Below are 12,993 nucleotides of genomic sequence, written 5' to 3' on the forward strand. Positions count from 1 at the left end.
TGTAGATAGCACCAGATCTTTGCCAGCAGTGACTTTATTTCACAGTGTACCCCAATAACTCTAATGCTGGCTGTGGGAAGTGTTAATTCAAATATTTTTCCCAGAGGTGCTGGCTTGAAAAAGACAGGTTTGTGAAGGCTGGATTGAATAATGCTCAGTTCTTCTGCCTGGAAGATGTTAAGGTCCTCTGCTAAGGAGGATTATCCCCTTGCCCAAAAGAGCTGGGGCAGGGTCTTGTTCTCCTGAGTTCCGGTCTTGTCCCTTACCTGCCCAACTGCTCTGCCTCCCTTCTCCATGAGGAAATCACCCTCTTGTCCCTTTCCTTGACATGTTTGTAGCTGGGTCAAACAGACCTTCGAGGAGGCTGACAAGAATGGAGATGGACTGCTGAATATTGAAGAGATCCACCAGCTGATGCATAAACTAAATGTTAACCTGCCCCGTAGGAAGGTCCGGCAGATGTTTCAGGTTGGTGGCCTCTAACACACAGCGTTGTTGTGGTAAGATAGTGCCAGATATGGTCTATTTCTGGACAGATCCAGAACAGGATCTGCAAGTTGGGACTTCAAACTCTGTCCTTTCTAGCCCCTCACAGACTTTTTCCAAGTCTTACCCTTTTGTAGACAAAGATGCATCACAACATTGTTTTAATGACGTGAACCACATAGAAGGCAATTTATTAATATTACTTTTTCAGATGCATTATTGTTTTCATCTCTGTGAACTGAATTGTTCTATGCTGGCATTGATGGACAATGAAGTTATTCTGTTTATTGAAATCTTTTTTCATTTCCTTTATGGAAAATTATTTAATAGAAACTAGCTTTATGAAAGTAATTAGTTTTTTTAACAACTTTCTCTTACTTAGCCAGAATCAATTTTTTATTTCTGTTGTCTGAAAACAGTTACCATTTTCCACCAGCCCTAGTGTTTACTGTAGGAAAGGAAAGATAAGCTGAGGACATAATGGAGAGCAAAATAAAATTTTTTTAACTCTTCAAAAACAGTACCAGCCAAAAGCTGGTTTGCTATAAAACATGGGAAAGTTGAAGAATCTTCTATGGTCAAAAGTGCTTTGTTTGTCTGGCATAAAATCCACATTAGAGATACATCTATGGAGTATCAAGTTACTCCCCAAAGACTTGAGAAATGTGGAAACTGGTGGGGTTGTGTTGCAGAGATGAATTCAGGTTGTACTTGTTCCCACAAATTATAAATGTCACTTAAGATATGCAGTAGATATAAAATGATTTAAAATCCCATTCGACACCAGATAGCTGGGAATTATTTTCTTCTCAGCTTACTCGCTGCGATCTGAGTTTATAGCTCAGATGACAGTAGCACTAACAAGGTGTAATGAAATGCAGCTCCCTGAGATCCTTGGGTTTTGCTGATATTGTTGACTGGTGCAGGAGAGGCAGGGAGTTGTGAAGCCATGTACTGAGAGAAAAAAAAGAAAAAAGTAGTTCTGTCTGCACTTTTAAACTGTCTAGGAATGAAGTAGAGCACTATAGCAACCATCAGCCTTCGTATGATCAGAGGCAACTTTTGGTTAAAAATAAGCTGCTTTACTTATTTTGCTGCAGTTGCTGCTAGCCTATACCTGCGTTAATATCCTAGACCTCACAGGCATGGTTAAAGTTATTAAGGTTGAATACAAAAGGAGTGTTGAAGGTTTGTTTACTGTTAGTCATTCAGGGCTCAATCCTAAAGGTCTTACTCCACGAGCAGTGCTTTGTACCAGCAGTCCTATGGACTTCCAGGATTTAATGCGGGATAAAGGGAGTGGCAAAGTAACTCTGGGACAAATCCTCAGCTCTATATCTAGCTACTCTGCACCTTTCTTGCGCTTGATCTGCTCAGGTGATACTGTTTCTGTGACTTGGCATTACAATTTGGGACACGGCACAAACAGCCCCCAGCCTGGAGGAGCGCCTGTGACTCCATGAGGAGGCCAGGCTTATGAAGCAGTCCACGTCCTGCATCTGGGAACAGAGTATGGGGCTGCTACTTCAGTGTGTATGTACTAGGAGTCACTGGTGTAAAGATGGGTTCCTGTTCTAAGACATGCTTCAAAGTTAAATGCAGTGTTTTATGTGAAGGGAAAGTAAAACTGGATCCTTGGAAAGCAAAGCAGGCCAGAGGTGTGTTCATTGCATCTTGTCTATTAGACTAGCTCCTCTTCTATAGAAGTGAGGTTGGACACCAACTGGAAGAGCTTTCTTGAGAAGGAAGAAGTGATAGCAGGATGAGGATGGCCCTCCATCTGGAGAAGAACTTGTATTTGGTCTACCACTGTAGAGACAAGCCAACAGGTTCAAAGCCAAGTCAGTGTTAAAAGGGCTCTGCACAGAAGGTGTTCTGACCTGAACAGAAGGAAGCACTGTTTTTAACAGAACATGACTTGGGAACGGCAAGGGGTTTTATAACTACAGAGAAAAAACGTTATATACAGCTATGAACAAAGGACATTATTCATGGGAACAATAGCACATTTCTAAACGTTTATTTCACTTTGTCTCCATTATCTGCTTACAGCCTCAAACCTAGCAAGAGTTGTAGCTTCCCTGAAGTTTGTTTTTCGTGGAGACCTACATAATGTTGACAGCAGTTCTCCAGAATATATTCTTTGTTTTGAAAATCCAAAGCAATCCTCTTAGGCAGATGTTCACAGTAAAAAGCTTGTATTAACAAGCGTTAAGTACTGTTCTCTTCCTACCTCTGAGGATAAACAAAAACTGCCATCAAGACCGGGGCTATTGGGCGTATATTTTGGTGTGGAGTCTTATTGCTGCTGCAGACTTGTCCCCTCTACAGAGTGCTGATGGGGTGAGAGTGTTGCAGTTTGAATTAATGTACATTTAAGACTGTGATATTGTTCTGAATGTTTTAAAATGTCAGACCCTGTTGTTAGGGGAAGCCACGAGGTGAAATTATTGTGTTCCTTGCTATGTTTTAATCCAGGATAACTGGAGGGCATACAGGAGAGTAACAGAGGTCAGAATAAAGCCCAGGGTGAGCCTCTTTACATCGGAAACAAATTCAAAAGTAAAGATGGAATTGAGACTTTCATAGGGAACCTGTGCCTTTAGCGTAGTAACTGTTGTCACCAAAAATCCAATAGATGATATTATAATTTTGCAGTGATTTGAGTCTGAACAGAATCTTGCAGACTAGAATTTATTAAATTTGTGTACATAAATCCTGTTCTGCTTTGTTCCCTGAATTCACCTGTGTTTAGCATGCTTACCTGAGTGTCTTTACCTCTTAGGAAGCAGACACAGATGAGAACCAAGGAACCCTAAATTTTGAAGAATTTTCAGTGTTTTACAAGATGATGTCCTTACGTCGCGATCTCTACTTATTGCTCTTAAGCTACAGTGACAAGAAGGATCACCTCACTGTTGAAGAACTTGCTCAGTTTCTAAAGGTGGAACAAAAGGTATGGGAATACTATGCATCCATATATATGTACGTATAAATACATTCAAGTATAGGGAAAGAATTTTATGGGAAATTTAGCTTGGGGCAGGGGATAAAACACAGATGTAACAAAAGAAATCTAAAGGCTTTAGTGTTGTTTAAATACTTCTAGAACGAGTTTGAACTTTTTTGGACTCTGTGGTAAAGGAAAGGCAAGTGTAGGGCACATATGGTTAATGTTTGTTTGTTTATAATGGCATTCAGGTAACATTCACACTTCTTAGTTACAGCTGATTATTGTGTATCTTAGCATGGTTGCTTTCTCTTGCATAGCTTGTCTGGATTGTTTATTGGTGTTGTGGGGGGATGTTTATATTTCCAGGAGATGCCTTTCATGAGTTAAGGTCTTGGCAGATATACTCTAAATTAGGATGATGTGTGATACATTTTTAAAGCTAGAAACACATGACAAAATAAGAAGAGCAAACTTTCTGATTATCTAGATCGTTTGCCTGTGCATGGCTTAATGCGGTAACACGTTAAGATGAATCTTTGTGTTCGCACATCCTTTCCTGTAAGCAAAGTTGAATCCTACAACATTGTTACATATCCCAGGAGTTCCCAAGTATCAGTTGTAGTAGTAATGGTAAGGATTGCTGCTTTTATTATTAAGACAGCAGTTTAAATATTGACAAAGAACTACCTCTTAAATGTGGCCTAAATATCTATTAAATTTTAAGGGAAGATTACATTTTTGTGATATAATATGAAGATGAATATTGTACCAACCTGGCCAAGGGCGAGATGTCCAGGATTCTATCCTTTTTTTCCCCCTTCTGCCTTCTTTCCCAATTTTTCTTCAGGAAAGCCTGTTTTCCAGGCATTCCTCACAGATGTGTGGGACTTGCACAAAGAAAATTTCACACCTGGAGGGTGCACTTCTATCTGAAGCTCCTCAGAGAGAAGCAATTGAGAGAGGTGAGGTTCAGGGAACCACAGGAACAGACACACTGATAAGGAATTTAAAAAAAAAAGAAAAGACGCATAAGTAACTCAAGAAGCAAAGTTGGGTCAAGATCAGAGATTTTCCCCCAATGTGCTTATGAACAAACTTGCTGAACAAAAAAATCTCTACCCATTCCTATGTATGTTGCTCCAGTGGAGATTTTTATGCCCATCTTGAAAGAGACTGGATTACTACAAAAATTATCTATGGAACCCATGGAGAGAACTTGTACACTGGACAGTGAGGAGCACAGAAGGAACCTTGTGATCTCTAGGAGTCTTGTTTGCTTCTGGCAATTGGTCCTGGGTTGCTTGCTTACCCATCCTGTGCGTCCTTGCGGAATGCTGTTCCAAAAAACCTCACGAAAATAAATACTAACTTCCCAACCTACTTCAGCTTCCTGGCTATAGATGCTGTGTTTTGCCTGCGATCATTGGATAATCTCCTGTGCCATTCTGGGATCCTGCCTGTGATGACTGCTTTTTCTGAGTTATCCCTAGCATAAAATAGCAACAGTCCGTGCTGTTTTGTTGCTGCATTTCCCCCTGTTGGCCAGTGTGGCAATTCCCTGGCATGTACGACTCCCCGGTTCTTCCTTCCTCCCCCTTGAAACATGAAGCACTATCATGTCACTGATCTCGCTGTGATAGTCTCAACACACAGATTCCTGCAAGCAGTCTGGTCCTGGCAATTCTGCTAATTACAACTTTAAAGCACAAAATGTTTTTCTCTTTTTCCCTTTACGCTATTGCCCTAAGTTTTTTGAGCTCACTGTTTTTTCCTTTGTTTCCTTTTTAATCACTGCCTTCTACTGGGGTGCCCTTCAGCAGAGCACCCTTGACAGCAGCAGCAGCAAGGTTGACACTGATGAGAAAGCAAAGAAATGCTCTAGGGAGGACACGTTCATGGAGATGCTGAAGTTCCCAGGAACAGCTGAAGAGCAGTAGTATGAGAGGGCACTCAGGGACCTGCGGCAGGAAGAAAAACATGTGAAAGAGGCAGAAGAGCTGTCTTTGTGGGTGCACGAGGACATTATGAAACTATGAATGCAGCAGAAAAAAACAAGTTGACTGTCAAGTCTCGCATACTGCATCCTCTTCTCTGGCTACACACTACTCAAAATGCTGAATGCGGACAGGGCTATCGGCTATAAATGCTCTGCTCAACATTATTTCAAAAACAAACCATGAAAAGAGTAAAAGCATGATCTCCTGTAGATGAACCTCTCAGCAGTGCAGTTTAGAAGCACCTTGCACTTTCTTTGCCTCTTCCCTCTGGTCTTCCCGCTTCCCAGTATTAACAGTGTTAGAGCGGATTTACCCTTAATGTTTTCAGAACACAGACGTGATAACAATGTCCTCGGGTAAGGCAAGATTGCCTTCAAAAGCTGATAATGGTTCAAATCATAATGCAGCTCTCAAGTGCCTTCAACCAAACAGCATTTCGTTTTTGCTCTTGTCTCGCTGCTTGGAAATCTGTGGACAGTCTGTCCAACTCCATCTGCTACTCTTTTGGCAAGACTCTTAAATATTCTGCAGCCTGAGGACAGAACAAAAGGGGTTTGGGTTTTTTGTTAACTTGCTAAGCTGGCTTCTTTTTTTAGGAGAGCTCCCTGTTGCCTTCACCCCAGAGTTTGTGAAACATTTCCACTTAGGTGCAGTTAAACTCAGCTCATTGCTACTGAACTTGCAATTACATGTCTTCAAATGTCGGAAGAGCAGAAAGTAGGCTGGTTTCCTGGAATGATTTCTGGTCCTGCAGTCCTCTTAGCACAAGTGGCTGCGAGGGAGGAACATCCCTGGATGTCCAGTCATATCTGCATGCCTGAGTGTTGTCCCTTTGGGAGTGTCCTTTCTTCATAAACCAATATCATTGCCTGAGTTGGTCCTCCCCAGAAATGGATCTTCTGCTATATGACAGATTGCTTCCACAACAGGATCTCCAGGCTCTTTTGACTGACAGAGCTTGTCTCATACTTGGCTTTGGGTAGTGGGGCTTGGGTGAAATAGGCTTTAGAAACTTCTGTCTTCCCTGTTAAAGAGCAGCTTTGCAGTTGCTAGCCATTCTGGACCTGCATCGTGGAGATGCTGCCCTGTGTCCAGGGGGGGTCAGCGAGCCTGCGGCTGTTGTCTGATTGCTGTCTGTCCTTCCCTCCTCCTTTCTGCTGTATCCATATCGCATCAAGTGCTTTTATTTCAGTCATAGCAGAGACCTTTTTGACTCTTGTGTTGATGGTTTTATGCAGTCACAAGGCTGCTTTGGGGTTGCAAACCTGAAATGTGTAGTTTTGGTTTTCTGAGGGTGAGGTTTCTCATGTGCCTGCTTGCCACCTGCTGCCTTACCATGGATCAGTTACTTTGCAATACAGTTTTCATCTGTCCTGAGAAAAAGGACAGCCCGCTGAGATCTTGCCTACAGCAGCGTTCTCTGCATGCGCCAGGGAACTGCTGCATATTGTATGATGTGCCCTGTCAAACTCCCGAGTGACAGGAACCAGATGGAAATGTTAATACCACGCCATCGTACCAGTACCGAACTAGTATCTTCTGTGGTTAAAAGGGCTTCTGCCGTATGCAGCCCAAGTGAAACTGGTGGCAAAAATTAATGCCCCCATTCATTTTAATTGAACTGAAGAGGAAGTAATGTTAGAACAATTACACTCTCAGAACATGCACATATAATTATGTAAAGCTTTTCCTTAATTATTCAGTATGAGCTAGTGCATTTTGAGTTAAGCCTGCTTGAGAGAGTAAGTTTACTCTTATTACTTGTCTACACTAATCACAGGAATAACTAGGGATGTGGTGAATAGCAAAAATGTGACAAAAAGTGGTAAGAATGGGGATTAAGTATGCTTTTAGAAAATGAATATTTTGAAACAACTATACCTGCTCTCTTGGAAGAAGTTTTAAAGGGATATAATGAGACAGTAGATGCCAGGGCATGTTGGTATATGTTAGGCTATGATCTGAAACAGTGTGTACTAAAGGATATCAGGAACCAGTATCCCAAAAGGAATAGGAAATTATAAGAATATCAGTGTTGGTACATGGACTTTGAAAAGAGGAGAGACTGTGGAGCTTGTTAATATCAGACAAGGAAGACAATACCATATCATCATGCCTGATCAATCCTTGCTGCTTTCACAAAAAACCCTTATTGCGGCAACACAACTGTCAACTGGAAAGCAAGCTGATGCCTGCCTCCCTCCCTCATGCTTACACAAAAGGGTAATCAGTATAACTGGTTTGTGTGGTGACTTGATATGTCATGACATCTTACATTGACATCTTGCACTGAAATTCGAAGAATGTCTTTGCTTTGATTATTTATATTTTGTTTTTTCTTATAGAATGATTAACTGTGAACAACTAAAGCCTAACCCGTTAGAGCACTGACACACTGATGGGTTGGCATCCTGTCTAGGAACACCGGTTATTAGCATTGCATTTCTTTTCTGATTTCTCCTTCCTTTTTTTTTTTCTAACTTCTCTTCTACTTTACATTCCTTTCTCTTATTTCCTTTCCCATGAGAATGGGAAATGAGAATGATTCCCATTCTTAGCTTGTGGGCCTCTGACAGAACAGGGCTCTCCCATTACCTGGCGTTGCAGTGCTCTGCAGCTTCAGATGGCGTTAGATTTTTGGAAATAGGTTTGTCTGACCTGCTTCCAATGAGATTGGTGAAATCAAAAGTGATTTCTCTCTTCTTTCTCGTACTTCTACACTGAAGATTAGGGATGATGTTGCTTTTTTGTAGTTTTGTAGGATCTTATTTTAGGAGAATTAATTGGTAGTTCATTTACTTAAAAAGCAAGGTCTTATTGGTTATTCAAAGGCTGATACTCTTTTAAAGAACATATCTGCATGAAAATGAAAGCTTTTAACCAGGAATATAAAAAGTAGTCATGTATCCAAGAGATTTTGGAAGCTCCACTATTGACCATCTTCAATAATCCACATATCTAAATATTCACTCATCAATAATGATTATTACTATTTGATATTATTTTTAGTGGGATACTTTAAAATGTAATGAAAACAAATTTAAATAAGTAGCTTAAGTCATCATCTCTCAAGCTACAGTTAAAAAGCACAAATCAGTGGACTTTTCCCTAGCAGATGCAGCTTTGGACTAGATTAGACATTTTCATTCCTAGAGCACACAAGTAGCCTGCCACTCAGCCATCAAGGAGCCGTGTGGGATAATGCAAAAGTTAATTCTAGCCAGCTTGTGCTGAAGAAGGGCCTGCTATGAGTAGTGTTTGCAATCAAACAGCAACATCTACTTGAGCTAGGATAATCAGTTATTTTTTCTACTGAATTGTTCTTTTTCCTATTATCCTGTGTAATTCCTGCAGGTGTCTCATGATTGTTGGCTTAGGAGATATAAATAGAATGTTCGGAGAAGAAAATGGGCTGAGCCATGCTTTTGAGAAAAAACAGGGAAGGGTGAAGGGGATAAAGGCTGGAAAATGTCTCCAAGTTTTTCAGCATGAGTCACCATATGAGTTAAACTGTTCACTTGCCTTCTGTTACTATACTTCTAATGTTGAAATGTCTAGTTGTTCCCCTCCTCTGGTAATTTTTCATACTTAGGCTGTAGCCTTTTAGGTGTTACAAGATATGGTCAGTCATGGCACCCACATTTCTTAGGAGGAGCTCAGCACTTGGCAGGATCAGGCCCTTAGAGAAGACCAGATCGAGTGTCAACTTACTTCTAGATTTCCGTATAGCTGAATGCTGATGCTGGGAATACTGAGCTACAGGAAATAATGGAAAGCACAAACTCATCAAAGGCTACAGACAGAGCAGAGTAAATGGAATTGGTTTTGCCATCTGAAAGAGAAGTCCATTAGTAAGAGAACAGCTCACAGAGGGACCATTTTTGGATTTAAACAATAAATGTCGTGTAATCCGTATGATGACTAACCTCACTCCTGCCTTTGCCTGAAGCAGTCACGTTAACAGAGGTGACATGCTATCTAAGAGGGGACTGCATGTTCCTTTGCTTCCAGACTGCTCCACACGTTAGGGCATTTGAGCTGACTTTGGCAAAGGATGCAGAGTACAAACAGTAAACAGAATAATGGTACAAATAAGCTGCCAAAGGTTTTAGTGTCATCATTGTCATCCTGTGATGTTATTAGTGGAGGAGATGAAATACACCCAATTGTAGTTCTTACTGTGGTTCTCTACAACTTAAGGAGGGGCGGGGGTGAGGAAAAGATGAGATGAGTGATGGAAGCTACTTCTTTCCTTTAATTTTAAAGGGAAAATAAGTGTATGGTGATACTCTGACCCCACTAGTCAGTTAGGACTTCAGTTGTAGGCTAGTTGAAGCTGATGACAAAACTCTTTATTTGTTTCAGAAGAACTGCTGGTTTTTATTTCAGAATCTACTTATTTATCTCATCGCTTGTATATTATGGTGAACTCTCTTGGAAGTAATGAAATCACAGAAGTGGAAAATGCATGAAAATGAAATCAAACCCTGCCAAATCTTTTTGCATGTTTAAGTAGATTATATTAAAGAATATAACTTCATAGTTCTCATTTCAGCAGTATTGCCCAGTACAACTATTAAGTGTGCTTAACAGCTAATTTTCATCTTTAAACTAAAATGACACAGCTTTTAATTGATCACTACCTCTCACTCCTATTTTTCTCCTCAAAGGTAAGAGCCATGAGGCTTGTGCAGCGCTGACAAAAATCAAATCAAAATCTTAGTCCTCTTACAGTAGTGTCACTGACTGTCCTATTCATATTTGACTGAACTCAATGTTTGATCATAAGGTTTTTCAACTGGACCCAGAAGCCTGAAGTAGATTCTGACATGCTGGTGACATGGTATTAAAAATAAGGGCACCAACACTGTCGTTTTTGTGCAGATGAATAATGTGACGCCAGAATATTGTCTTGACATCATACAGAAGTTTGAAGTATCAGAAGAAAACAAGAAGCAAAATGTTCTTGGGATTGAAGGTAAAGTTTTTGATTTTGAAATTAGTTTTGTCTTGATATACTGTAGTGGAATAGGAAAGCTTTAACAGTGTTTTGGTGTGGCTTATAATATTTCATTGCGATAGAAAGTTACATAGAAAATCAGCAGTCAGTAGTGTAGGTGCATTTTTGTGAGACATGGGAGAGACGAGAGTACGTGGGGTGAGTTAGCAGCTAGTGTTATACAGCGATACATCATAGCCATCATACAGTAATGTGAATGCCTTACGCTTGCATGAATTTATTGCTAACTGTGTGTTTGTAAAACACAAACATAAAACCATGTATTTTATACTATAGCCTGTTCTAACTGAAGTAATAAAAGCAGAGTTTTCATTTTGCTCTGTCTCCGTAGATCTGGAATCGCTCTTGTACAATCCATTGATTTATGCTTATGTGAAATAAAATATGGATAGCTGCATTTTCTTTGGGTTTTAATACCTTATTCACCTTGTTTGCTAAAGCAATTGTAAATGGTATATTTATTCAGAATCCAACTTAGTATCAAATCAAAATCAAAATCTGAATTGGAATGAAATAGATTAAATGCCATGGTGTGTTAATTTGCCCAGAAGATAGCTTTCATGAAGCAGCATAATTTACATGGTGATTTCGGGCGGGGGGGGGGGGAGAAATCTTCCTCCCTGTGGTACTTAAATCCCGGGTATGGCCTCCCAGATCTTAAACAAGCTTCTGGTGTGACCCAGGGCACTGCACTTAAACTGAGAGCAAAATGAACAAGCTGTGACAGTTAAAAAAATATTTCTGAAAGCATTTCTGTTTCTCTTAACCTTCCTGCTGCTGCTTTTATGTTTGAGTTGCTTTCAGGGTTGGTATTGTTTGCACTATCCTTTTGAAATATTTTACACTTCTCATTCTCAAAGGAGATATTTTTAAAACTTTCTCTGTTCAATGCTGATCTGATTTACAGGGATATAAACCAAGTACCATCTTCTCAGATAAACTTGCAGCATAGAGAAAACCATAAACTAGAGTGAAATTGGCTAGATTAGGGAGTTGGCTAGCATGGGCCCCCATGTTCTCTGTGCTGCAGTGCAGCCCTTTGGGTGGCTGCTACCTTGTCTACACGGTATCTTCAGTCAGGGTAGTGCTTATTTACAGCAAAAGAGTGGCACTGGAGCAGAGACGACGTGTCAGCAATAAACTAAAAAAAAAAAAAAGGGGGGGGGGGGGGCGCGTTTGCTTCCAAGTCAGGATGTCACTTTGGCTCCCATTTCTGTCCTGTGATCTGTATAAATTGTCAGATCTTTCTTAACTGTGGTAGGAGTGTGTTCTTTTGTTTTGTTCTTGACACTTTTGCTACCTTCTGAAGATTACTTCTCAAGTTGGGACCCGTGGGGCATCAACAGCAGCACGAAGTCCTGGCAGATCTGCAGAATATCAAACCTGTGCTCTTGCAGGCATCATATCCTACATCTTTCTGCTGCCCAGTATTTGAGGGATTTCCTATGCTTCCTCTTATTTACAAGACGTTACACTTGTGATGGAGCAGAACAGGATAGCTCTTACCTGTTACCATCACAAGGGCCCATTGAGGGAAACATGGTGCACATGTCAAATCCGTGCCGTCCTGCTGAACATGAGGCTGAGGTTCCCTCCCTTCCACCTACCCAGCTATATTCCTCTAAGCAGGTCACTTGCCCTCCAAGGCACAATTCAGCATCCCAGGAAATGCGGACTGATGCTGCGTAAGCATGTGACCCAATTTCTCAGTTATACTGATGCTTTAACAAGAATCAAGAGGGGATAGGGGATACCAGTTTGAGGAGGTGGAGGAGGAAAAGACAGTTTTTATGAGAGTAATGACTCATGGTTTAGCTGCATACTGTCTGTTTGCAGTAGCATCTAGATGAGATCATTTTTATCTCACTGAATAATTGTGAGGGAGGATATCTTCTTCCACCAATTCTAACAGAACCAATAACACCTTCTGCTCCGCTTATTAGCGGAGGGGTTTTGTATGAACTGCAGAAGATGGTTTGAGCACACTTGTCTTAGTCTGTGCACTGGATTTGGTGTAGGGAGATTCTCCAGGATTTCAGAGATTCTCCAGGATTTCGGAGAATTTTTACATGTGCATTTTTGTCATCTGCCCCTTTTGAGGGTCTGAATGAAGCATCTGATCTGAACATAGGTTGGGCAGTGGCCATATTGATCTGTGGGGTTTTTCAGTCTTCTCATACAGCTACTGTTCATTACTTTTATGCTTCTCTTAGAATCCTACTTTCTTTTTTTACTAGTGGTTGTTAATTAATTTCTGAAGGGGCTTAGCTCAATGCTGTGTTTTGCAAAAGTTTGATTTTTTTTTTTTTTTTTTTCCCTCTTTTTTTCTGGGGGGGCAGTCATCAATGTGTCTTTCTAGATTATGTTTGCTTTTCTAGTTCAGAGCTGTTTGAAAATTGTCTGGGGACAAGGGTTGGATCTTGGGAATCTATTCTTCTCAAAGGTGTCAGAACTTCCATAGGCTTCAAAAAGAACTACCTGTGTGTGTGCCAGCAGTGGACTGAGTCAGTGCAGCCTCTTCAGTTTGCAAAGAACCA

The 12,993-nt window shown here is 40.7% G+C and overlaps 1 protein-coding gene across 1 annotated transcript in view; it reads left to right on the top strand.

Moving 5' to 3' along the window:
• The window catches only part of PLCH1 (phospholipase C eta 1), a 71,614-nt gene that overhangs the window by 28,657 nt on the left and 29,964 nt on the right, over positions 1-12,993 (top strand). Inside the window, exons 4-6 of the mRNA XM_050902341.1 lie at positions 339-468; positions 3,272-3,442; positions 10,321-10,414. Coding sequence (XP_050758298.1) covers positions 339-468; positions 3,272-3,442; positions 10,321-10,414 — 395 coding nt within the window. The remainder of the gene's footprint in view (positions 1-338; positions 469-3,271; positions 3,443-10,320; positions 10,415-12,993) is intronic.

Source organism: Gymnogyps californianus, chromosome 10 (assembly GCF_018139145.2).
Source record: "Gymnogyps californianus isolate 813 chromosome 10, ASM1813914v2, whole genome shotgun sequence".
Taxonomy (NCBI): domain Eukaryota; kingdom Metazoa; phylum Chordata; class Aves; order Accipitriformes; family Cathartidae; genus Gymnogyps; species Gymnogyps californianus.